This window comes from Montipora foliosa, chromosome 13 (assembly GCF_036669935.1).
Source record: "Montipora foliosa isolate CH-2021 chromosome 13, ASM3666993v2, whole genome shotgun sequence".
NCBI classification, from domain to species: Eukaryota; Metazoa; Cnidaria; class Anthozoa; order Scleractinia; family Acroporidae; genus Montipora; species Montipora foliosa.
Window position 1 is genome coordinate 13,143,989 of NC_090881.1, and position 27,500 is coordinate 13,171,488.

A 27,500-nucleotide genomic window follows, 5' to 3' on the forward strand; every position below is an offset into this window, starting at 1 on the left:
AAAGAGGAAAAAAATCCTCGTGCTGCGGTTGCAGCACGATTTTTAGCACATATTTTTGCTGTCCTCTGCACATCGACGACGTGAAATCACCAAATTTGAGGTTTTAACGACAACGTGAGCACGCAACAGAGAATCTTCTCCATGGCCTCGTCCACAAGTATCCGTATTCATTTGAAAACCCAACTTTTTTTCTCCGTTTCCAAAAAAAATCCGCATCCACACGTTGCGTTTTCGCCTGTCCACACGTGTACGATGAATCGATTGATTGATAACCCGACTGCGCATACCTTAGGCATGAGTGTTCGCTATTATGAGCCCGCGAAATAATAAATTGGCACCATCTTTAATTAGAATAGTCTGCATGAAGAAATACCAAAGCTAAATTTGCTTGAAAACAGGCAAATAGGTTTAAGGTCATCTTGAATAAGTTTATAATATTGCGCGGAGTTAATTGGAACTGATACTGTGACATCAGCATTTTCAAAAAGTTCCGGTTTCGTCCTTCCACACGTACACACGAAAACAATGTTTTTGAAAAGTTCCACTCTGACGAGCGTTTTTGAAAAGTTCCGTTTTAGTTATCGTTTTCATCAGATACGCGTGGACGGAAACCGTATTCGTAAAGAAGAAGTTGCATTTTCAAATGAAAACGGAGGAGGGGATCTATTTGGGACCACATTTCCTACAAAATGACATGACAGTTTATCTTCTCGGATTTCTCACCGGCCGCGAGGGTTTAAAGCCAAGATGTTTTAGCCACCTGTTTTTTCTATATGTTTCGGAAGATAATAAAAACAGCAAGTCTTGAACCTCTCAGAGAAAATGTTAATTTAACGAAAGTAAACAAATTTGGTAGAAATGTCGGGATATTCACTTACTTTCGCCAAAATTAAATAAAGGTATTGCGTATGTTTATTGTTCGACTTTTTTCGAAGATGTCTCACTTGTTTTTCTTATCGCCAAAAAGTGGAGTAAGAATCGTCTGTAATTTCGCTTAAATTTAAAGAGATACCGTGACAAGGAAATGAAGATATACCTGTGTTTTTTTAGTAAATTCAGGTACATCTGGCAAGTGATTTGGAAAAAAAATTGTTAAGAACAGAGAGTGATCACACGTAATATCTTTTAAAGTTTGTTTTGAGTAAAAAGGTTCATATTTTGGAGCGTTTTCTTGCTCATAATTAAATTCGAGTCACGGTTTTCTGCAGTTAGTACTTCTCTAGTGAGTGAAACGGGACTGAACTGTTTCCGTAGCTTTTTCAAATTTCCAAAACATTGAGTTCAATTTGTAAAAAAGATCGGGTGTTCTTTCCACTTTAAAATGACAAATAGTAAAATCTGAGACGTTGAGGTCCCCATATCGAGTTCCTTTCAAAGTGAGAACACCATCTGGTGTAGAGGACGCCCTCAGGAAGCCTGGAGAGAAAATCCCTTGAAGCACACACGGGAGATTTTCTTTGTGCCTACTTATTATGTCCCATGAGAAGTAAAAAGATATCTTTTAGGATATCTACGCAGTGATATCTGGAAGTATACAATTCGCAACAAAAAAACACCTCGCGCCTCATCCTTTCATTTATAAACTTTTTTTCGATATTTGGCAAACAAAGAGGTCATATTTCCCATTTATATGGTTAGCATAATAACATGCAGCAGGGGATTGTTAAAACAAATGTTAAAAGCATTAGGGCAGAAGGCGAATGATTTTGTCTTAAATTCAGATCACGACATGTAAAAGAACGATCCCATGTAACGTTTATCTTGATTGCATACGCCGGAGACACTTATTTGCCTTTTTGTTTTAACCCTAAGAAAGCATTCGGCTGTATTTTTTAATCAACGGATGAACATTAAATCATCTAAACTGGCAATTATATTTGACTAGTTGGTAGAAATGGGAGAACGACTCTTCAGTAGTCGTGACGATGATTGACTATACTTTCATTTTGGAATCTACAAATCTTCAACATTTGAAAAACACATTTCCAAAACCTTGATAACAAAATGATATAGGTTATCTTCACACCTCAGTCGATAAATTTATTAAATATCTACAATTCATTTTTACTCGAACCACTAAGTCCAAATTAATTTTACCGTCTTAAAAGACTTAAGCCGCGGAAAAACCAAGAAAACTAAACTTGTCTCTCTGGATATGTATAGTTTAATTTTGCTCGAATCTGGGTATTCATATACTTGCTTCTAGGTGCCTAGATGTTATATTCATCGCTGTATTGTTTTCAACAATTATTCTTCTAACGTTCACCGTTTTGAAACATTACAACGATTCAAACAGCCAGGTTCAAATTAGCGGGCTGTTTGCCATAAAAGTGTAAAATTTCTAATTCTAGCCATTTCTAGATCTATTTGTGGCTCAGAAACAGGCACGAAATGATTAAGAAATTAAATCTAATCGTTTAATTTTTCAGTGGCAAAAAAAACTTCGCTGCCAAAAATGTGGTTTTCAACCTCCATCATGATAATGTCTTTAACAAGAAAATCAAATTTCCTCCGTAATTGATGTCTTATGACAAAAGACTATCGTATAAAATTTGTCTGAGAGGTAAACTTCCTTTAGTTTAAGGGCATCCTCGGTCCCAATTCGGAAAATCTGACCACAATGATGCAGTTGAAGAGGCGAAGAGAACGTGATCCTTTGTTGACTTAAAGTGGCAGCTACAGAACTAAAACTCACTGATCGATCTCTTAGTTTTTTGATTGCGTCCATTCAAGGCCACAAGCTTCATCGCATGAATCCTCATCTAAGTCCACAGGCTCATGATCAGTTCTGGAATTGATAGAACCTCTAAATGCATGTTTCACCACAACATAAAGTAAAAGGAAGCCCATGATTGCAATGCAAGCCAGAAGCAGGGACGATGCAACTCCACCAGTAAAACTCCTCTCATCAAGAGCGTTTGACGAAGTATTATCCGATAACATCGAAATTCGGAAAAGCCAGCCGCAAATCTTCGCTGAATTTCTTGATGTCTTGGTGGCAGAAGCAAATTCAGTCAGGCGGATGTTGCGGAAGCAAATGCGGATTTTCCTCGGGGCACGATTAACATTTTGAGGAGCTTACTGACAAGTGAAAAAAAAAAAAAAAACATCGCATGAATATTAAAATGCAAAAGCCACTCTATTCATGCTGACCGTCTCCGAAAGGCCTCCAAGAGCCGAGATTTAAAGCCAAAGCTACATTATCCGGACCAGGAAAGTGATTTATAGCTCTTTAATTCCCCGTGCCTTATGTAAACAAGACGCCAGGTAGGCGTTCACGTGGGATGCACTGTAAATAAAAATGCTAGTTGTTGTTGATATTACGGGTGCTGTATCTGCTGAAACCTCTTCTTTCACTTTTTCTCTGGCTGTGAGACACATCTGAAAATCGAGGGCCGTTTGTTTTTCATTGTAAACACAAATTGTAACTTTCTTGTGATTGGCTAGTTTCTGTCAACTCTAGAAAGAGTGCAATTTGTCGAAAATAAAACGTCACATTTTATTGGGCACTGTTGTTTAAACGCACTATCTGTACAGATGATGTCGTGGTCTTTACTTTTTCTTTGTGATATGTCTTTGCCCTTTCCGCCCTGCTCCGATGGCGGTTTATTTTTCATTGTAGGATTTGTAGCCACTTTGCTCTTTCTGTTACTGTTACGTTTTTGTTGTTTCAGTTCATTAAAAAAACTCATTGACTGCATAATTTTTACTAACCTGCGACCAAGCGTAGTTTTCTTGACGAATCGTCTGCCGCCCACCTGTCAAGAGTGATGTTATTATGTGTCATGCTATAAATGTGAGCCAATCAGATTCTACCGGAAATTACCCTCACGCTGCGATTCAAGTAAAGACGCGACAAAAACAAAATAGCACTCTGGCTTTGATGTCTGCAATCAAAGCTATTTCTGCAAATCCTGCTTGACAGTTGGTGCAGTTTCTCTGTTCAAATCATCAAGGAACAAAGAATTTCGAGATAAAATGGCAGAAAAAGTCCGAATTCTTCATGTCATCATCAGGCGCAATCAACAGTACAATAAACTTCATTTAAACTCGAATATTTGAGATGCCAATGAAAGATGCTATAAAAATAGATATGAGGAAAATAGACTTCTAGTTTTTCAGCAGCAGCTACTCAGCTATCATTTTGTTAGAAGTGTGTTCAGATTGTTCAGCGATTCCGTAAACAGTGTCGAATTTCTCTGTCAAGCTCGGCTGATTCCCCGAATGTGGCAGCCCTAAAGTTCTATTCGGTCCTTTTTGGATTCGCAACTTATTGCTTCCGAATATATCCCAAAGGACTCGCCACAACTACAAGCGTTTTCGAGTTCGTGGGAGAAGAACCGTGATGCATTTTCTTCTAGAATGTTCGGGCCTGTATTAATAACACTATTGCCAAATCCCGTAGGAAGTACAACTGTTATCTCTTCTTTTACTCACACCAATTTTCGGATGCATTCTCTTCGCTCTTCCTTTAAAGGTTTTTGAAAAAAAAAATCTGAAGTTGAAGCAACAGCAGCTGTAAACAGAGCCTAAACATCACTCGTGTTCAAATCCTTCTCGGCGGCCATAATTTCATCAGCTGTTAACCGTGGCGTTCTAAAAATAGAAAGATACGCGCAAAGGTTGACTCATGGGGTTTGTATTGCAGAGGCAAACTCCTACTCATGGGCTTCTGACTCCGAACATTTGCTGCTTCTCTTTATAAAATACTTAGGATAGTACGCACTCTCTTATTGGTCAATAGCTGTGTTTAGATGAGAGTATGGAAACATGACTGTGACATCATACGAATTTTGACTGGTTATGTATTGTCAGGCGCGCTTTTTAATTGGCTGGTAGAAATATGAGCGTGTATCAAGAAAATCTGTTTCAAGCAAGAAGTAAAAAATCGGCATTTTCCTTCATTTGTCGAATTATCTTTGAGGAATATTTTATAAAAGCAACAGAGGACTTTTTTCCGAGTTTACACAACCTCATCTAAACACTTGGGGGAGTTGGGAGAATTCTTGACAGTTATGCAAACCCTTCGTGTTTAGATGAGGCTATGGAAACACGGAAAACGTCCTCTACTGCTTAAATTTTTATGATTTCAAGAAGCAACACCGTAATAGCGACACAAAAGGCCTCAGTGGGGTCATGTTTACTTAAATCAGGAATTTGAAATGTTCTGACAAAAATGCAACCCAAACATTTTTCAGTTGTGTCACTTCCGTTCGCGGTTTCAAAGTTTTCGAAATTTTGCTCCGGACCAAAATAAGGAATACTTCCTTCCGAGAATTTATTCTGAGGAGCTTTTCCGATTCCATTTCGGGCGAAAATAATAAGACACCTCATGCATGTCGTATATCCGACATGACAGTATCAAGCCGAGAGCGTCGTGACAAGCAGCTAATTTCCATATCTGAGCATGACGACACTGAAGCCATTTTTAAGCGTAAGGACATGAGAGCGATACTCAATTGGGCCCGATCGCAGGTTATACCGAATACAGATCCTTCAACGTCCTTCTGATCGATGGGTTTTCTGTAAAGGATAATTGGACACAATGTGATCTCTTATATTCTAGTCAAATAGTAGCCGCTGGTCAACGAGAGCGAAAAAAGATGAACTCACGCAGAACTCTGGGTAATGCTATTTCCATCATGGCGGATAAGGTTTAATTTTTAAGAACTCCAAATATCTTATGGCTCTAGATGGAGAAGAAAGCACACCAGTGCCAAACCTGGCACTGGAAACGATTGTGAAGCCAGCACTTCGCGAGGTAAGCTCAGCGCACAGACATTGACTTGAACAATAACCTTAAATTTGTCTCTCGACGAGCTGGTTGGAGAGAAATTATTGTCTTCTATATATGGAATAGATGTCTTCTATACTTTGGTTAATTTATAGTTCATTAAGAACAAATGGCTTCTCATTCAAAGAACGAGTTAAGAGATGATATTTCTCAATGGTGTGACTCTCGGGGATACTCGGGAAAAAGTCGGAGTGTTCTTAGCGCCTTGCTGGAGTCAAACCATAGCCTCTCCGTGGAGAGGCTATGGTCAAACCTACAGTGTACAGTACCACCTTATACATGAGGCTTCCGATTACTAGTTCGGATGCTCGACTCCTGCAATGGAGCACTCGGATTTTTTCCGAATATCCACGAATCGCCATTGAAAGATATCATCTCTTCATTTCAATGTAGCGGGGTTAACAATTTCGATCTCAGTCATTTATTTCAAAGAACGAATTGTTTGTTACATATTTTTATTGGAGGAGGCATTGGTACATAGATTGGTGTGAAGGAGTTTAATAATTTGTCGATCCTATAAACAGCTCTGAGAAATATGAAATTTGATAGGCCACTTGCAGAAATACCATAATACTCTTCGTTTGCCCTCCAAAATTTTGCAGAAGCATAAATTGTTTCCAGTTGTTCTCTTGAGACAATTTGCTTATGCAAAAATTTTGGTGGGCAAACAAAGAGTATTTTGGTACTTTTGAAAGTGGCCTATTGACTTTAATATACATGTAAACTAGTAATTACCTTGAGTAAGTGGAATGCCGCTGAGAGGCATCAAAATGGATCACGTGCCATGTGCAGCAACACTGCCCTTGATACTGTGGGCATTACGCGGGCATCCAGAAATCTGCCCATCTCAAAACGAACACGATAAGAATGGCTGCCTCGTAACCTCCGTAGCAATAATATACACTTAATGTATGGTCCTGAGGGAAACAGTGAGTTTTGTTTTCCCAAGAGTCCTGAAACATCAGGACTCAAGGGAAAACAAAACTACATACATGTAACTAGTTTCCTGAGGGACCAGACATTAAGTGCTTTGTTATAAATGTATGTTTAGACTTTTCCTTCATCAATCACAGCAAAACATCTGGAGCGGGCAGCAACTGCGGATTTGTATCCCAGTGGAAAAACATTTGAATTATTTTGATCAGGGGCATGTGACCAAGGATCAACCAATCACAGTGTTTGTTTTGTTGAGTGAAGGTCTACGTATATAAAAATAAGAATTATTGCCCTCTTTGATAATTATTTACCTGTGCTATATTCTTGTGTATTATTGCTTGTTGTTTTAGTTGGAACCTACCTTTGATGCAGAAGTGGTTGAAAAGCTACGAGCTGCTTTTGCTAAGGTTGGGAAAAAAGAGTTATTGTAGGGTAATTTTATCATTTTTTTTACCAAATTTCAATTAATTTTATGCCATGTTTATTCTTTGATTACACTCATGTGATAAGACTGCCATATTGGTGCCAAAACAATAGAAAAATGGTCATGTAGCTTAAGGTTTGCATACCGGTAATAATAGAGTCAATTCCCAAATGAGTTTTCAGTATTGTTCTTTCCACCAACATGGTCGCCGACCTTATCGCAATCTAATCACACTTAAAACATTATTAACACTGTTTACAATGCAATATTTGCGTGGTTTACAATACTAATACTAATATAAATTACGGGACGCATAAAATACAAAAAAAAAAAAAAAACACGGTCGCCATAACGTCAGGTGAAATCAAAGAAGACTGGCGGCTGTTGCAAGTTACATGTAGGTTAGGTTCCACATGGATGAAAAAAAAAAAAACCAAACTGTCAGTTCACTTGTTTCAAAGTTGGCTCTCTTGTCCCATTGGAAGTACTGTACCCATCGCCACTGGACTTTGTGTACATGTACTAGTAACGATGAAAGCTGACAAATGCTTCAAATGACAATTTTGAACATAATATTATTTTAAGGATAGTACTTATCACAATAATTTTATTACTGAATGCTAATGGTTTCAAAATAAGTGCATGGACATAAATACTGTTTATCAGCAGTAGTGTCCAAAGATGTGATGCTCTGCAATCTCCTAATTGAAGATGCCCTGGACAGACAGAAGTGGAATGCAAATATTTTCGATAATTACAGACAGCCAATGAAAAGCATTGGCCACCTCTCCAAGGGAAGTTGGTCACTTTTTTTCCCTAAATTGAAATACATGTAATTTAAAACAGATTCTACTTTCAAAGCTAATATTAAAATACTTACATACTTACATACATGTACTTAATTGACCACTCCCTATAGGGGCCTTTCAGGGCCAATGAAACATAATCAATGAAATGACATAACAGAACAACAACAACTGTTAAGAATCCCAACTGGCCGGAGGCAAACCAGTTGGCTATTTACAAGTGCGTCCGAGAAGTTAAACCAGGGACTAACATGAACAAATTCAATGAGTGGCCAGAATGGGGCTAGACTCCGGGGAATCTGTATCTCAAGGCAAGGGTCCTAACCACTGCGTCACACTGCCTCCTGAAAATAATGTTCATTTTCGCAATGACAGCTTGAAGTCGTCTGAACATGACCATCAATTTTGCTTTTGAGATGTGTTGTTTGGCAGGGTCCTTTTAAAAACGTGTCCCCAGACATTCCATGAGAAAGGTACTGTTTACGCCCTTTCTTGATACAGTCAGATACTCTTGCCAAACCAACTGCCAACTTTAAATTTTACTGAAACCTCCATGATAATGATGACGATTCTTTGAAATGGGTGACGCCCAAACCACATAGGCTAGTTTGTGATTTGAAAACCTTGACTGGCTATAATTTGGTCATTTGGACATTTGGACATTTCTAAGTACATACATGTACATGTATACAATGTACTGGACTGTTTTCTGGGAATAACTATAAAGAAAAAATCAATCAAATGTGGTTGGTTAAGTGATAGTTTGCATTATTTCTCTTAAGGCTGAGAAAGAGATTCCAGGGGTCACACAACAAATTGTTGGAGAAATTTTGAAATCAGGTACAAACTACATAATAATTATTGTCTGGCTATATTAGAACCTCTCTTTGATAATATTCTGTTTGCAATTCATGCACGACATCTTTTTCTGTTCATTTACATAAATTCTTCACTATTTGTGTTTAATACTTTTATCATTAAGGTGAATAGACATGTACAGTGTATAATAAATGACTTTGCAGTTTATTTGAACGTTTGTGCTCTTTGTCTGATCATTTGGAGAGTTTGTTGCCAGGTTGTGCACTTTATTAGAATGTTTATTTGATTTTGTTTGCAAGATAAAGGACATCATTTAAAGCTATGTAAAAAAACCGTATTCTGTCTGTTTGCGATCCCTATGCTTTTAATAGCTGTTGAACAGAAAAATTGTTGGTGTCTGTTTTCGCTTTCACAATAACATTTTCATTCATACCAAAAAAAGTCTATTTTTATGACAGATAACTTCAAGAAGGTCATTCTAGAGCACAGAAAAACAGACAATACCTTTTTTTGACTAAACTTCCTTGGCAGGAACTGTATTAATTTATAACACCCGTGAGTGTATCATGACAAAAATCTGTTAACACAACTTGCATGAGCACTGACAGTCGAAAGGAAACAATGATTAGACACAAACAAAGTTGGTAAATACTCTGTAAAAGGAATTCCCAAACTGCCCTCCTTTGATTCATGAGTAAAATTGTCTGGCGTTAGACAGAGTAAACTCTAGAAAGTCTCACTTCTAGGAGTCAATAGGTTAATGGGGACATAGTTTTGGAGTGGATGTAGAGGTGCTTAACCCTTTTCTGCCCAAGAGTGACAGTTATAGATTTTACTCTGTCCAATGCCAGTCAATTTTACTCATCAATAATAATAATAATAATAATAATAATAATAATAATAATAATAATAATAATAATAATAATAATTTAAATTATTATTATTATTATTCACCCCAACTGATGTGTCATTTCATTTGAATCTGATTTCAACCAACGTTAATTTTTTTTAATATTTAAACTTAAACTTTTTTTTTATTGCCTGTTTTTATTTTCAGCATCTTTTAACTTACCAGTAAACATGAATGAAGTTCTTCTTCTCTGTGCTGCAAACAACAGCCAAGGTTAGTTTGTTTATTTGACTTTGTGTTTTTCATCATGATTGATGGTGATGATGTACATGTACTTCAAAATTTCCACATCCTAAAGCGAACAACATGTACTAATGCCATTAAGACCACACATTTGGAGAATGAATTTAATTTTGTGACAACCAGTTGCCAAGGGCGTAAAAATTTAATAGCTTGACAGGATGGTCAAATGGTCTTGCAGTGTTAATTGACAATGCTGGGAGGCCTTCTTGGGGGAACAGCTGACAGTAGAGTCAACCCTTGAAGCTGACAAAATGAGACTAAAATAACAAGTGACCTCCGTGCACTGAAGAACTTTAACAACAACATGGGAAGCAATCCACTTGTGTCCCCAATTAGTTTTTCCTAAGCTACATGTAAATACTATTGACACTTAAATAAAGTCTATCATCATCATCATCATTATTATTATCTCCATAAAACAGAATTGTTAAATTAATGCTAATTACAGGTTCTTTAAGAAACAAGAATGGCCATTTACAGCGTAGTTAGTACACTAAGATTGAGAAATGCAACTACTGTGACAGTATCGATGTTTGAAGGTGTAATGCACATGCCGTGAGAAGAATGATAGGTAAAATGGAGAAGTAATCTTTGCACTTAACTACACAAAATTTAAAGCAATTGTCTCTTGTAATTATACATTTTCATCTGAAAAATTCAAGTGTTTTCAATGAGATTTGAACCCGTGACCTCTGCGACGCTGGTGCATGCTCTTTGCTACCAAGTGAGCTACTGTACTGTGTGAAGCCACACAGTTTGGAGCAGAGACCTGTTTCTTGAAAGTCCCGAAAACTTTGCGGGCCCGAAAAGCCAATTATGAAACTGTCAACCGCTTGTTTTGGAAAGCAGATTTTTTGACATTTTTACAAGGTAACAAAAAACCAAATGAGTTAATGACTGTGAAGTTTGACGACTTAAATCCTCTCCGTTCTTGAGATACGGAGGGAATTGTGACACCTGAAATTGGCCCGTAAAGTTTTGGGACTTTTGACAAACGGACCCCAGGTCAATTTGTTGGGATCATGTTTTTCCATGAAAGGACTTGCTGATTGAAATAAATACATGCATACAATCATGTAATTAACTTTTATTTGAAGTGCGTGTTAAAGACGAAATGGAGAAGTACATGTACATACATCTTTGCACTTACACCTGTACATGTACATTGTACCTGCTCCCAATTGAGTGGCTTCATAGCTCAGTTGGTAGAGCATTACACTGGCATCGCAGAGGTCATGGGTTTGAATCCTGTTGAAGCCAGCCCTGAATTTTTTAGGTGTCTGTAAGAGACAATAATGATATTATTGCTTAAATTGTGTAGATACACATGTAAGTGCAAAGATTACTTCTCCATTTCGCCTATAACACGCCCTTCAAATATGCATTTTATTTCATTCAAGAATGATAGACTAATTGCATGGCAAAAGGTGAAAAGACATAAGAAAAATGAGAGGAGTTGGTGCAGGTTACAATGGTTTCTAGGACTCTGATTTCTCAGTTGTCATTAATTTTGCTGCCTAGCGACTAGTCTATCAACAAGGAGGAGGTTGAAAAGAAATTTGTGGCAAAACAACAGAGGTGTTTGTGACCATAAAATCCTATCTGCTCAACAAAAGATGCTATGGTTGCCGCTGTTAGAAGACCTTAACCAATGCACCCTTAAACCAGGCATACTTAGTATTTTACATGTACTCTGTCTAACGCCAGACGATTTTACTCGTCAATGGGGAACCCCCAGGAGTCAATGGGTTAATAATAGACTTGTGGAATGTGAAGTGTATCAGACTCTCCTCTTCCCCAGTATTCAAACTTGTTTCCCCAAATTTTGAGCATGGTCAAAGTTTTGCTTTAAAAAAGGTGTACAATGTAGATCACAGCTTTGGTTTACATCCACAGATTATTCCTTCACCATAAAAGAACCCGAGTTTGCCTCATTATCTAAGAAAGCAAAAGGTAATCACTGCAAAAAATTAATGATAATCAAGGCTGCTGCCTAAGAAAATTTTAAAGGGGCCCTCAGAGCTAAATGCTGAGAACTTAGGAGCCCAACATATGAAGTGAAAGGTGTTGCTGTGAAAAATTAAGGCGCCCAGAGCTATTCTTTGGGAGCCCCAGGCTACCGGGCTCCTGTTAGGCAACAGCCTTGGATAATAATTATCATGAGCTCTTACATGTACATTGTAAAGAAAATTACAGCCTGTCGTGTCACTTAGACACTGTATACGTTATCAGTGAGTGAGATGAGCCAGCCATGTAATTTTGTCAGTAATATTGTCTTAGACCTTGCCCAAGGCCTCATTCTAAATTAATTTTTGTTGTAGATCTGAAGGCCATCTTAGCGAAAATTCCTGCTGAAATCAGCAACAGACAAAAGTTTCTTCAAACGATAAAGTGAGTGTCACATGTGATTTGAAATGGATGGGCCATCATTCTGCATAAGTTGTAACTTTTTCCCCTGCATTATTAGATCTTATTTTGTGTACATGTATGTACATTGTATGTTACTTTGTGCAGTAATATTAAGACTAGTTGTTGCCCTTGCAGTCATAATAATAACAATTATAAATCGATGTATTTTTCCTTCCATTTCATTGGCCGAGAGCCCACCACGTGACCTGTAAATAACTGCCTACAAATAAGTGTTTTGCTGCAAATAATATTCAGCTCATGCGTTATTGAAACCATGCTCTTGTGTGATAAAGGCAGTCAGCTTTTCTGAGATTTCAGGAATTGATTTAATGTTTCGAATTGTGAAAAACAAACTCAGTCATTGCATGATAAAACAATTATTGAACTCGCAAAGTATCGTGATTTGTCAGTGCTCAGCTAATAATATTGATCTGCTTGCCGCTGACAAATCATGACATTTTGCTCAAGCTCGCCGAATAATATTGTTCATTATTGTGACTACGTGTATATTATTACCGGTATTTTAATAACAATATTACTACATGTACAACTTGTATAATAGTGATGGCTGACCCTATCAAACTCTAGCATTGATTGCTTGGAAGTGTATTGGCAAACTAAGTTTTTTATTGTACTTGTAGGGACATTGCAACTGCTATTAAGGATCTGTTGGATGCTGTTAATGATGTTTTTAAGCATTGTCAGTCAGTTGGAAAGATGGCACAGTATAAAGAGGTAAACGTTTTACTTTTAAACAACTGACATTACAGGATTGAATGCCTCCTTTTCATAATACTGGTTTCGCTGTGCCGTGAGCAATGGCGGAGTTCAAAAGGTGTTAAAGTTATATATAGTACATGTAACAGATACTGTAAAATACTAAGAATGGAGTCTCTGAAGCCTTATCCATCCTGCAGGATGTTGGTTTTAAACCAAGATTACAGTAGAATTTTCAGTAGGTTCTTATTTTAGAAAACTGAAGACACAGATGAAATGTAACACAGCATTTAATGGACACTGCTCTAGAGTACTTTGGAAATATAAATTTACTGTATGGTTATCTAAGCTGTATTCTAGATAACTATTTACAGTGTAATACAGGAATATATTTCATATCACATGTGCCCTGTAGTATATAGTTATCTGTGCTGATCGCTGGTGCCTCTATCAAATTAAGAACCTACATGTATTTGGGCTAAGTTTGAAAAATCTAGGTTCTTATACGTGACTTTTTACTGTATTTTGAAGTTCCTGTATAATATGTCGTAGTTAGAATTTTTCCTTAGTTAAATATTTTTCCAGACTACAGCAGTGTTTTTTTTTTTAACTTTCCTTTGTTTTATAGACATCATAATTTGAAACAAAGGAAGCAAAAACAAACTGGGTCTTCAGGAACAATTTTTAACCAGGGAATATGTTATATATCTGACATAAAGTATTTCGTACTCTTTACCGTATGCATTGTGTAAAAGCGGTGAAAATTTGTCGGAAAACTAGATTTTAAAAATACAACTTACTGTAGGTGACATACAACTTTGAAAAACAATGACAGTTTCAAAGAAAATAAAGCAGTCTTAAGACACACTTTATAAAGAAAATAAAGCAGTCTTAAGACACACTTTATAACATTTCTTTGGCAATCAGTGGTTTTAATACTGACAGCGGATGAAAAGCATTAGCAAAGTTCTTCACTCGGAGAATTGTGCTACTTTTTCCCTAAATTGAAGTACTATATTTACTCGATGGAAGTAGTAAATGCCGCCTTTGATTAAACGCCGCAAATGGAAGAAAAAGTACCAATAAACGCCGCCCTCAAATAAACGCCGCACCCAAATAAACGCCGCACCCAATGTGGCGTATGTGGCGTTTATTCGAGGATTGTAAGAAAAAACAAGTACACGTTACAACTCAGTAATTTAAACCAACCCTGGAAATTTATTTTCCTGTATGAAGATGTTTTTAAGTTCAAACCCTCTGCCAACTTCAGAGTTTTAATATTGAAATCCCTAAGCAGTGGTTTGGTGAATGTGTTTTCAGTACTGGGAGCTAGGGTATTGGTTTGTGTGAAGCCCATGGTCTCCTTAGTCATTGGCCCCCTACTGAAGGAGAATTTCTTGTTCTTGGAGGGTGAACGCTTATATGTAGGATACTTTAGACATACTTTTAGGATTGGATGATTTATCTCCTACAATAGACCATTTTCGAATTCTCACGGCTGGACTGGATCTAGCATACAATGGACGCTAATGCGGCAAATTAATTTGCCACGGTGTGAAAAGATTTGCCCGCATTAGCCTCCATTTCATGCTAGATCCAGTCCAGCCGTGAGAGTTCGAAAATGGTCTATTTAGAGGGCTTCAGTCGATGAATTATCTGTACAAATTCTGTCCCGAAGAATCCATCCGTGTAAACAAAACAATCAGACACCGTACAACATGCTCAGAGTGCCACTTAGAAATCATCCAATACTTAAGAAGACTGTGCGCACAAGAAATACAACCTTTTGTCATTATGTTACTGTACATTCAAATAAACCAGCGCAGAACGAAAAAGCATGCACCCAACTCTACCAGGAAATCTTGGAACTCTCTACCAAAAACTTTGCTTTCTCAAAGTTTGAGAAAACGGCAGCGAAAGACAAACACGCGTTGCTCATATAACGATGGAAGCATGTACAGTAAATTCTCTACTTTTTGCCCAAAATTTGACAATTGTCCCAAAGTCTATTGACCCGGATTGTAGGTATCATTGTGGTAGCGAATTGGTTGTGCAACTTCACCTTAGTTCCTGGTGACGATAAGCCCTTCGCTTGGACTCCCTCCCTGCTATGTGACCATAAACTTCCCACAAGTTCGGTATTTAGAATTTTAAAGGCCATTTTGGATATGCGACTAACTATGTTATTTGTCATGTGTCCATTATGTATGGAATTTGTTTCTCCCCAGGCTTTGGAACGGAACAAGAAGGAATTTGTTAAGTATTCCAAAAACTTCAGTGATACCTTAAAGCAGTACTTCAAGGATCAAAGGTTTGATTGCAGGATCTTCCTTTGGGAAGTAGATAACAACAACAACAGCTACAACTACAACTGCAACAAATGAATACATTAAATTAATAAATAAAATAAAAATAAATTATTACAATGTTTTACAATATTAACATTAATAATAACAATAGCAGCAACAACCTTTACACCCCAAAGAGTCGAAAGTTGCTTTGGCATGGTCACACTTTGTTTTTGTTATTGTTGTATTGTAATTGTTCTTGCAGTTGTAGTTGTTATTATTGGTATTGCTGTTATAGAGCGAGTTTCAATCGATTTCCGTAAAACCAAAACCAAAGTAATTACTTTGGCCAATCAAAAAGGACGGAGACAAACCAAAAAACCAATCAAAGATCGAAGTAATTACACGTAGCCGACACAAAGCGCGGGAAAATGTGCACGTGCGAGCCACTGTTGGTTTTGGTTTCACTTCTGATTCGTTGAAAAAATGGCGCGAGAACTTTGAACCAATCACTGAGTGAAGTAATGCAAAACCAAAGCAATTCACTAATTACGTTCGTCATTCAATTTGTTGTTTTGGTTGTACAGCTGTTATTGTTATTGTTATTGTAGTTGTTGTTTTGGTTTTTTGTTTCAGGGCAGAAGCGGTTTATGTCAGCGCCAACAGACTTATCAATCAGACAAACCATATCTTGTACATGTTTAAACTCGCTGGGGGATCATGAACTATTTCACGAAAGTAGCTTTGTAAAATAAATTCACCTTTTGTATTATTTTATCAGCTTATTAGTGCTTTCAGTTGTCTTGTTTTGTTCAGTTTGTAGCCAGTAACACTGGGAGTAATAAAGCTTGTCCACACTAAACGTAAATCTTGTTCTTTTAATATGAATTCATGATCAGAGCGTCATTCCCAGGACGATGCGTAGGCTGTCTTCATTTTAAAGGGGCTATGTCACGTTACCGATCCGTGTTTCGGGAAAATCTTTAGTTAATCACGAGAAAAGAACTCGAAAATGGTAATATGGAATTCCTTTAATGATAAAATTATCGTAACATCACAAACAAGATCATTCTGAACAAAAACGACCCTTATCCAGGCTTTTGATCGTAACTGCGTTGTACCCCAGTTTTAAGTTCCTCGTTTGTAGAATGTGAAACAAAGACATTCATGTAGGAATATATATGGAATATTTTATTACTTGCCTTCATTAAAAGGTGACTTTCGTTAAACTACCATCAAGTTACACAGTTGAGTGATTTAGTAAGACGAAGGGACAAATTTCATTGCATTAAGTCCTTATTTATTTGACATATAGGCAACATGAACGAAACGTCAGGTTTGACCATTTCTCAGAATTTTAATAATTGGACAATCCTAACCTTTTCATTTTTAATTATGCATTTAACTCGTAGTTTTCTTTTTATTACGTGACATTTCTTGACTAATGACGTCATAATGCTTGTTTTGGACATTTTGGAATGTTTATCCAAAAAATTTCCGACAACTTTTTGCTTGAAACTGCTTAAAACAATCATGAACGTATAATTGTGCCTATTAATGTGGCATCGTTCATTTTTATTGTGACTTCTATGGACATTTATATTGTGACTTGACCTTTTTTTCCTTTTAATTCCAAATTAACGTTTCCGTGAAGATAGGGATATGATTAAAAAGTCAGAATGATAAAGCCTCGATAGGGGTACTTGAGCAAGGAACAAAAAAACATTGATATAAGATGACTTTTCAATCCTTTTTTCCGATAAAAGGTTTACATTGTTTTTAGCCGTTAAAAAGTCACGTAACACATTTCAGAGCGAGTAATGAGCTAAGCATGCAGATTTTAAGTTAATGTCGATTGGATAAATACTTCCTTGTAAAACAAAAATATTCTAATTTATGAGTTTAGTCAAGACTTAAGACACTGGAGTCAAGAGTTACAAAGGGACCAGTCATAATTTAAGTTGAAGGGAGGGTGGAGGAGAAATTGGGGACCTTTAATTTTTTTTGGATGGAATATGGGGGGCCTTAAAATGCCGAAAGATGACCTTGGGGGAGTCTTCAAGTTTCTTTTAAGTAGCATCCCTACTGAGCAGCATGATACTTGAGTAAGGACCTGATTTTGATTCAGTTTTACACTAAGTCCTATATTGTGTAATACTAAAACAATTTCATCAGCATTTTGACAAAAAGATTTAATGCTCAAATAGTAGGTGCATCAACACAACATCCATTATAGTGTAACACTGAAACAATTTCATCGGCATTTTAACAAATGATTACATGCATAAAGTAATGTTATACAATCTTACTATCCGAATCATAACTTGTAGATGAGGTTGATGTGGACTCACTGTCTGTGTCACTGTCAAGTTTTTTGCTATTAGAGCATGTACTGCTCATATAAAAAGCAGTAAGCTTTGGCTGATTATCTTCTTTCTTCCTTGAAGCGGTCCTGTCGGCCTCTAATCTTTCGATGGTTTGTCTTATCTCAATTATGACACAATCACTGATATATCCTTGCTCTATAAGCTGTTTGAGAGGCTCTAGGTGAAATCTCTTTTTCAGTTTAGTGTGAAGTGCTTCTCTGTTGGGGTTATTACTATCAATCACAGGAATACTGGCTTTTTGAGTGATATCTATTTCTCCATTCCCAGTCAAAAGCTTACACACCTCTTTAGCCTGCCTTGACAATACTTTCAGCTTCTTGGTCTTGTTTTTTCTTTTTTGTTCTTTCATTCTTCTCTTCCTTCTCACTTCTTCAGCCTTAGTGTAGGTATTTTGGTTATATCTTCTACGTAAAGCAAGAAGTACGGTATTGACATTGTTCAGCATGTGAAAAAGTGTTCCCTTTATTTCTTCTAATGCTTGAAGCTTTGCTTCAACATACCTTACTGTGCTCTTTCCCCCCTGGAACTAAATCAAGGAAGGGAAGATAACAATTTTTCTTTTTATCTAACAGTCTGTTTGTAATACCTTGAGAGGAATTCATCTTTTTTTCTCCAAGGCACCTATAGCTCTTTCACACCAAAAAACATCTTCAGAAGTGGCATCATGTGGAATAGATTGTAACCTTTGAATGTTTTACGAATGACCACTATCTGAGTTTGCTGAATTGCTCTTGATTTCATCCACTTTCACAGCAATACTGGCTTTTTGTTCTTTCATTCTTCTCTTCCTTCTCACTTCTTCGGCTTTAGTGAAAGTATTTTGGTTATATCTTCTACGTAAGGCAAGAAGTACTGTATTGACATTGTCCAGCATGTGAAAAAGTGTTCCCTTTATTTCTTCTAAAGTTTTAAGCTTTAGTTCAACATACCTTACTGTGCTCTTTTCCTCTGGAACTAAATCTTTTTCTCTGACAGTCTGTTCGTAATACATTGAGAGGAATTCATCATTTTCTCCAAGGCACCTATAGCTCTTTCACACCGAAAAACATCTTCAGAATTTGCAGCATGTGGAATAGATTGTAACCTTTGAATGTTTTACGAATGACCACTATCTGAGTTTGCTGAATTGCTTTTGATTTCATCCACTTTTGAAGCCAAAGAGTTTATATCACTTTCTATTTCAAATCTCCACCTTCTTTCAGCAATTAAGTAATGTTGGAATCGTTCCTTTGAAGAAAAATCTGTAAAACACTCAGTGTATAAAACAGATACAACATCATTATAGTATTGGAGTCGTGCACTGTGAGGGTTTGGAATCGGATAATATAACTTTCAAATGGCTGAGCTTCTTTAATTTGATTCGTTTTGTCTACAACCAACATCCCGCTGCCTGAGCTAGCTTTGAAAGTAGCTTGAATTGTTTACTGGAATGTGACTTTGTCACCAAGTTAAAGTTTAATTGTACAGGAACTGACGGCTTGGAAATGACTTTAAGCTTGATTTTTGTCGAGGCAGTAAAATCGTCTGGTACGTTTATCCATTCTTCTCACTCGTTGTCATAATGCTGCAGTATCAGATCGTTTGTAATACTTATCTGAAAAGCCTTTTTAAAAGCCTCTGTTAAATCGCTTCTACTTGCTCCAAAGTTGGCCTTGATTTTCTCTTCGCCAAACATAAAGAGTACTGATACTGCTAATTCTTCCTCTAGAGCAGCCATTTAACAACTTTGTAACCCGGACTGAAATCTACCCATAAAGCAATGTAGCACTAGTAGAACCCACTGCTTTTGTAGCTTGTTTTAGGAACGCCTGATGGTTATTGCAGAAAACTACTATGGACAGTGTTTTCAGGTATGTAATTTAAAAAAACTTTTTCTCGTAGTGAGGTTGAGGTGGGATTACCGAAAGAACCATTTCCTGGAAGACCACAACATGCAAGATGAAGTGACTTTACGTCGCTCTAACGATGCGCGATCATTTAACAGGCAAAACTCTAAAACGGCATCTCAAAATGTCAGAAAATCGAGCCAAACTTGTTCGTTAAGTGAAATTTTGCCACATTTAAGATTGTTATTGTAAAAAAAAACAAAACAAGCGAAGGAGCACGAGAAGATGAACGGTCTGATTGCGGTGTATTATGAGCTTATATCTCCGGAAATCGGCAGCGGTGGTAAGGAATCTCTAAAGAGTATCCTTTCTTTAGACTACTGTCTCGAAATATTTTAGGGTATAAAACAGACTTTGTTCCTGGATCACCCCTCACAAAGAATGAGAAAGTTTCCTTTCAAGACTGCTTACTACATGATAGGTATGGTCTACTAGTGTACATTGTGAACACACAATTCCAAACAAGCAAGTTTGTGGTACTCAGGCCTGATGACATAAACTTAACTGAAATTTTTCACAAGTTAATCACTTCATCTGTCTCTAAAGCTGAAATTGAAAAGCAGTTGACTAGCGACATACTCAGAATTATTTTGGATACAATAGACACATGCAGAATGGGACATGAAAGTGGCGAAGACTTTACTTACATGATACAAACGATCTTACTCCGAACTTGAGAATCTCGGCATTAACATCGATTCAATTAAAAGAGACAATCAGAAGGTAATAGATGTTGCAGGTGAGTGGCAGAATGCGATGATAGCTGCTGAACTTTGCGCCTCAAACAACAGCTGTCTTCCTACCAAATAGAATTGGAAAGTCTCACTAGCCTGAAGCAGAGAAGAAAGAGTCTGGGATGCAGGAATAAAAAAACAGAGGGACAAACTGAGTTCACTCAAGATAGAATCCGTGATACTGAATGCTTAATGGCAGATGTAAAGGGTCAAAAGGTGAAGCAGATGATAAAACGCAAGGCTAAATCATTATTTGAAGAAAATAGAATTAAAAGAAGGAAGATCTCTTCACAAGGAAGACCGTCTCAGTTGCTGGACAGCTAAGATGAAGAATTTGTAACAAAATGCATAGAAGACAAGGCCACATACCACGGTCGTCGACATGACACCGTTATATACACAAACAAGAGAGTGAAAAAAAGTGACCTTCTTGATATTGCCAACTATAAGCTTTTACAAAAAGGAAAACAAGCGATTAGATCTGCCAACACCGTTTACAACCGATCACGACCTAGAAATATTAAATCTTTGCAAGCACGGCGACATTGTGGGAAAGGCCCTTTTTGCTTCAAAAAGCCCCTTAAAGCAGAGGACAATGATAACGAGAATACACACTTTCAAAGAGGCCACATTAAAAACATCAAGGTTATCTTTCTTTTCTAATAATGTAGACACGCAAACCCGCAACTATTGCGTCATGCGCAGCACTGATGACAAAGCTTATTTACGTCCTGGTACATCAGAGGGATTTGAAAAGAGGAGGAATGTCAGAATTTTGACCCTTACTGATGTTAATCGAGCACGAACATTACCGAAAAGCTTAGTGTATATTACTCCAGCTGCACACCGTATATTTACTACGAAAGGCCCGATTAAAGACGACGAGAAGACATTAGAGACAGAAGAAGGTCATCATTTTGTTTATGTAAGACCCAAGGCAATAATTGGAAGTTCCGGACCTGATGTATTTCAAACTGAATGAGCACACTTACACAAAAGCATTTCGTGGTTTTTGTGCGCATGTTCATGATTACCTGTTTCAATATATGGATATGAGCGATGTAGTGGATATGAGCAAAGTAACCACAAAGGCGGATTGCCCTCACCGTTTGTATAAAGCCAGCCGTGATGATCATTTACAGAGGGGCCTCAAAAGAGCCTTAGAAACGTTTGACATGGATACCTCACTGACTGATGCAGAGAAAACTTTAATTACTACACGTGTCATACCTACATTGTCTCAAATTCAGAGTACCCTTCATATCTTCCTCGGAATTTACTGGCGTTAGTGTAGGAGAAATAATGATCCTGAATGCGAGAGTCAAAGATACTTCTACCAGTCTCTTTGAAATTTTCGAAAACTTGAAGTTGGCGTTTCAAACTATCTTGTGAGGTTCGGAGACGCAGAAAACATGGTTGCTATTGAGTAGGGGTCTGAAAATAATTTGGAATAAAAAGCACTTTCTCCTCCACCCCACCCCTCCCCCCCCCCCTCCAACTTAAATTATGACTGGTCCCTAAGCTTATGACTTAGCTTATGGTCCTGTGGTGACGAATGTTTTCTCGTCAGCGAGACTGGTTCCCGCGCTTTCCTGGAATCCACACAATGCAGGAATGTTGAAAATTATTTAGCTGCTTTATTATGTGACGGGGTGGTTTTGCACAGATCCGTTAGTAGCCACTTTATCTTATACAATAATCTCAATAATGCCTAAAGTACCCCCCTGGTATTTTGCTCACATTGTGTAAGTAATGACAGTCAAAATGACAGACAGCCAGATATCAACACTTTCCACAAGATTTTTTCAGGTCAGATGACTGGGACAATGAAATCAACAGAAATCTAGAGATCAATTAAATTTAAGCATACCACAACCTAGCGTGTCCTGCAAAGCAACACAGAGCTGAAAAAGAGAGAGCATCACCATCTACCAGACAAACCATTGCTTCTTCTGTGGACAACCAAGTCACAGAAGAATCTATGGCTCTCGTATCACATGTCAGAGGTTAAAACTTCTGTTGTGTCAAAACCCTCAGCGTTTTTTGAGGAATTGCCCTCAAGCGAAAAACAATAAACGAAAAATGTTTTCAGTTTAAAATTCACAACTTTAAGGCCTTCAACGGTGTGACCGAAACACGAGCAAACATGGTTTGCGAAGATAACTTTAAGCTTATAATTAATTCTTTCATGGAAACGACATAAACAAATAAATATTTGATGCCTAAAAAAGAAGCTTACCTCTTTTGACTTTCTTGCTGAAAAAAACTGGGACTTACTGTTTAGTTTTTCTGTCGAGTCCATGTTGAGCGTGAGATCTTGATCATCAAAGGTCCCAGAACTTTTTCTCCACCGCCGAATCAACTCGGAAGCAAAGAGCTCAAAAGCTCGAATCGATTTGTGTTCGAGGCAGAGCATGCGCACTCATTTTGCCGCGGTGTTCCACACCGGGTTGTAAACCAGGTTGGTGGTATGGCGTGTCATCTGCCTTTTTTGTCTTGTTTTTTGATTGGTTTTCATCCGTGCGTGATTTATAAGAAAACATACGCATAACTGACGTCATCATTAATAACTTTTAATTCGTTATTACGGAACTGTGAAACATTCGGCCATAGTATGGAAAGCGATGGAAAGCCATACTGGACAAAAGCGATTGAGATACATTTTACTGGTTGAACGGAAATCATCTGGAGATCGAGAAGTAGTTTCGACAATTTAAAAGCATTTCTTTTACACGGTCGAGATATACGTTGGTCGATCGAAATAAAAGTTCACACCATTGGAAAAAGTGTTTCCTGTCGGACGGGAATTTTCATCGGTTGGCAATCAAGTTGTCACCGCGGACGAGAATCCCGACCATAGATCGGTCGAGGAGATTGCTCACCATCCTTTTCTAACGGTGTGTAAAGGTATTGAAGTGTATTAATCCAAAGTGGCGGAGGTTGTATTTTGTTGTTGTTGTCAGCGTTATGTTATTGAATCATCGTCTAGCTGGAGCACACCATGATTTAGAGAACTTCTTTTTGTCTTATCAACGTTTTATTTTGCAAATAAGACAAAACGGAGCCTCTGATAACCCCAGCTATGTTGAGTATTTTTACGACCACCTGGAAGGGCAAGTCCAAACTGTTCTTGCTATTTTCCTGGCTCTCGACAATAGAGCTTTTTGAGTGTCAAGGCGGATGGCGGTATGCAATAAGTTTCTTAATATCGATGACACTGGGTGATGTCAAGAGGCTTCTACAAGAGAATCTAAAGGACGATTACATAAGAATTACTGATACAAGAGTGCAATTCTCAAAAGCATAACATTGTATGTTATTTGCAGTATTGACTACAGCTCGCCTCGCCGTCTCACTCCGGCTATAATTCACACAACAAAGTAGTTTGCCTCTAGGTTTGTCCATTGGATAGTATTAATGGGACTTTTAAATTTTCTTTTTTCCTCCTTTGCCCGCGTCGAATAGCCCTAATTGCGGGCAAAAGCACTTAAAGTTAGAATTTTTCAGATCTAAGAAAGAATTCTTTTTATTTTCAATGGTCTGAACTCTTATTGCGATCGACGAACGTGTTTCTCCACCGCCGAATATGTTTTTAAATTGTCGAACTTCGAAAATGTTTCTCGACCGTCCAAAATCACTTCTCAACTAGTAAAACGTATCCATAGCCATCGCCTCGAGCCCTCTCTTTGCTCTTAACACGTCTTACGTCATCTGTGATTTGATCACGTCTCTTAAAGTTTCGTGAGACGGAAAAAAGACTGGGAGCTATTCTGATGCAGTCTCGCGATGACTTGGGGTCGCAAAGAAACGAAGATGGCGGACAATGTGGCCAACGGATCATGCCTTGTATGTGGTAAGATTAATCCAAAATACCGTTGCCCTGGGTGCGAAAGACAAACATGCAGGTAAATAGAATGCTGAAACGTCTGATGAAATTCAAGCCCTGAGATCAGCAGGAAATTTTGCCAAAGTGTTGAGTAATTTGTGTTGTATTCTTCATCAGCTTAGCATGCGTCAAAGGTCACAAAAGACAATTTCTTTGCTCTGGTGTCCGTTGCAAAACAAAATTCATATCGGTGGCCAAATATACAGACAGCGACTTACTATCAGGTAACTATTTCAATTTGAGCGAATTCACAAGAAACACAGATTAACTGCCTTATCTTGGGGCCCGATTAAATAGCGACCTTCGGAGAACGTTTACGACCACAGTGTTCTGTACTGGGCGCGCGCATTACGTTTTAAGAAGGAAAATTTTCTAAATTTGTGTGCTCATAACTGAGAGCTTTTTAATACTTATTGTCATCCTCTCACTCCAATCGGAAGGTCCCTATTAATATAATTTAACCTTTTAAGTTTAAGGCCCGTGGGGCTCCAATTGCATTGAAGAGTAAAATCCTCTGGTAACGTGTTAGACAGAGTAAAAGTTAATCTATAAGTGGCCACTGGGAGTTAAAGGTTTAATATGTACATGAGATCCTTCTGCTGGCATTAGCAGGGTATTGTATGAGGCGAGTAAGCCCGGTTTGGTCTTAATTATCTTTGAGCTGCTCGCCGGCTTGTCAGTGAAGTTTAGTGTTTTAGAATGTGAAAGGTACACATATATATTTTGTTGGCTCTGTGGCTCGTCAGTTGTGACAAGTGAGATGCCAAGCCATTCAAGTATTACTTGTTTAATTTAACTTCCTTGCAAATTAGCCACTTAAGAAATACTTGTTTCAAAACTGGCCCTGTATTCTGTGTTTGAACCACATCTTCAGAAAGAAGTAGAGAGAAAATTCTTTTGCTGGAGTATCAGAAAATGTCACTCTCAAAAATCTCCGCAATTATCCTGAAACTAAACATCTACTTCCTCTACCACCACTTATTTCATTCAAATGCGACAAAAAAACATGGCTGAATTTCTGGTTAGGAGTGCATTTAAGTCTGACAACCAACTGGGAACCTTCAAATGTACATGCACACAATGCAAAACTTGTTTTTTTGTTTCTAACATGGTTAAGATCTCAGGACCGAATCGATCCATTAAAATCACCAACCACTTTACATGCATCTCCGCAAATGTCATCTATTGTAAAACCTGCACTTTATGTAAGAAGACCTACATAGGCGAAACAGGGACAAGATTGATGGACCACTTTTGCGAACACCTACGAGATGTATTTTAACTTTTTTCTCTGTGCATGTCAAACTACCACACTCTACTTCTTATGGTCTGATTTTGTTGATTTTTTGCTCATTTTCATTGATCAAAGTTACTTGTCCTGTATGACCATTTTTTCACGGAATGATGCAGCACCCATTTTGCATTGAGACCAAAAACTATCATTCACATTCATCCACTCTGTCAAATAGAAAAAAAAAAACTTTACTTAACAGTCATGTCAAATGTTCATGCTCATACATGTATGTATGCGATAGTTGGAACTATCATCAACAATCGTGACCATTTGAGTGACACTAACTTACTCTGCAATGCAATAGAGAATTAATGATTGATAATAATGATAGCCATGAATGATATGAGAGACTGTACCTGATAAATTACATGTACAGGTATGAGTGCAAATAAATAATTAAAATAAATTATTCACTGGTACAAAATGTACATGTACCTAGCATGATTTGAGGAGAGACATTAATTTTGTCGGGCCTTCATTATTTTATGTGATTGTCAGTGATGGTTATTTGAATGATGTACATGTAGATTATAGATTCTTGGAGGATGTGGATAGATTGGCATATACTGTGGCACATGATAGTCGGAAATCTTGGAAACGCTGGGGTAATCAGGTAAAGTTAAAATAATAATGAATTATTTTTTAAGTCATAATAATTATCTGATCTTACTAATCAAGTTTTAGTACTGTGGGGTAAATTGAAGAAAATGGCCCACAGTTTTACCTGTCTCTATCTTTGTTCCTCCTATGTGTAATTTAGTTTCCTGATAGTCTGGCTAGTTTGCAGAAGCTGAATGGTTTGGAATATGCAGGTGTATGTAATAAGCAAATCCTTTTGAACGTAAAGTAACCTTTTTCAATCTCGTTCTTGTTGATGTCAGTGTGTAGTAATAATAATAATAATAATAATAATAATAATAAGAAGAAGAAGAAGAAGAAGAAGAAGAAGAAGAAGAAGAACTTTATTTAAGTGTCATTGGATTTAGCAGAAGAACACTAATTGGAGACACTAATGGAAATTAAATCAAATCAAATCAAATCAAATCAAATATTGGTTTTTGTGGAGAGGGGAAAACCGGAGTACCCAGAGAAAAACTGGTCGGAGCAGAGTGGAGAACCAATAAGCTCAACCCACATATGACGCCGAGTCTGGGAATCGAACCCCGGCCACATTTGTCAGAGGCGAGTGCTTTCAACACTACATGCGCCACCCCAGCTCCCCTGTTCGATCTCAACAGGCAAAATGTCTATAAGTAGTAATGAGATCAGCCACTTTTTGAAACCATAGTGCTTAAAGTTCAAATGTGGTCTTTATTATTTAGGCTTCTCTTCTTCGTTGGAAGGCTAAGGAACGTGGTGTAGACTTGCGGCTAATGCCACCAGGAATGTCAAAGAGGAAAGAAAATTCATCCAAGTTTAACAAAACGTAAGTTTCTTGAGTCTCCCACAATAATGAAGCTAAATGTTGCCTCTATGTAATTAGGGTGAACTGGATCCTTCAAAACTTTCAGCTTTCAAAGAATCCAAACCAGTGCCCTACAAATGTAAATCACGGATACTACATGTACATGTATGATTATCAATTGAGTGCGTCACTAGGGAAGTTTGATGACGACAAAGTTTCAGCGTTAAAGTCACCATGTTGTCAAAGGCAAATTGCTTTCTTTCCAAGGGTAACTTTTCAGGTTTTGACGTCATTTAACTGGCATTGGTCACCGGTTTGATTTACTGTTACACAATTTCGGTGGGCTTCATTGTTTCTGTCAAGGGACTAAAAGTTGTAAAAGTTACTCAAAGCAAGTTGCCCTTGACAACATGGGAACTCAAACATTGAAACTTTGTTGCGAAACATCTAAAGTGGCTGACTCAACTGAGAATCGTAGTTAGCAATTACAGAAAATATAGGGAAAATTGAAAAATTCCAAACATGCCTACTATAGCCAGGTATTACTATGTTTATTTTCGCA

The 27,500-nt window shown here is 37.6% G+C and overlaps 2 protein-coding genes and 1 non-coding gene across 4 annotated transcripts in view; all 3 read left to right on the forward strand.

Moving 5' to 3' along the window:
• Positions 1–5,604: 5,604 nt before the first annotated feature.
• Positions 5,605–16,214, forward strand: LOC137983564 (programmed cell death protein 10-like). Its single transcript, XM_068830719.1, has 9 exons — positions 5,605–5,761; positions 7,081–7,137; positions 8,743–8,800; positions 9,837–9,902; positions 11,829–11,885; positions 12,254–12,323; positions 12,983–13,076; positions 15,287–15,369; positions 15,983–16,214. The coding sequence occupies exons 1-9, from the start codon at positions 5,684–5,686 to the stop codon at positions 16,068–16,070; spliced, it is 651 nt and encodes a 216-aa protein (XP_068686820.1). The 5' UTR covers positions 5,605–5,683; the 3' UTR covers positions 16,071–16,214.
• Positions 11,120–11,192, forward strand: Trnaa-ggc (transfer RNA alanine (anticodon GGC)). Its single transcript has one exon. It is a non-coding gene; the product is annotated as a tRNA-Ala (tRNA).
• A 7,924-nt stretch (positions 16,215–24,138) lies between the features above and the next one.
• LOC137982855 (box C/D snoRNA protein 1-like) overlaps positions 24,139–27,500 on the forward strand; it is a 28,194-nt gene continuing 24,832 nt past the window's right edge. Inside the window, exons 1-4 of one of the 2 annotated variants that reach the window (XM_068830024.1) lie at positions 24,139–24,258; positions 24,362–24,463; positions 26,061–26,146; positions 26,856–26,959. In XM_068830024.1, coding sequence (XP_068686125.1) covers positions 24,177–24,258; positions 24,362–24,463; positions 26,061–26,146; positions 26,856–26,959 — 374 coding nt within the window. In that variant the 5' untranslated portion in view covers positions 24,139–24,176. Of the gene's footprint in view, positions 24,259–24,356; positions 24,464–26,060; positions 26,147–26,855; positions 26,960–27,500 lie in introns of both variants that reach the window. The other variant, XM_068830023.1, reaches the window with a different exon arrangement.

Coding starts and splice junctions, on each gene's coding strand:
- LOC137983564 (XM_068830719.1), top strand. CDS start 5,684: ATGGCTCTAGATGGAGAAGAAAGCACACCAGTGCCAAACCTGGCACTG. Junction 7,138..8,742: donor TACGAGCTGCTTTTGCTAAG/GTTGGGAAAAAA, acceptor ATTTCTCTTAAG/GCTGAGAAAGAGATTCCAGG. Junction 12,324..12,982: donor AAGTTTCTTCAAACGATAAA/GTGAGTGTCACA, acceptor TTGTACTTGTAG/GGACATTGCAACTGCTATTA.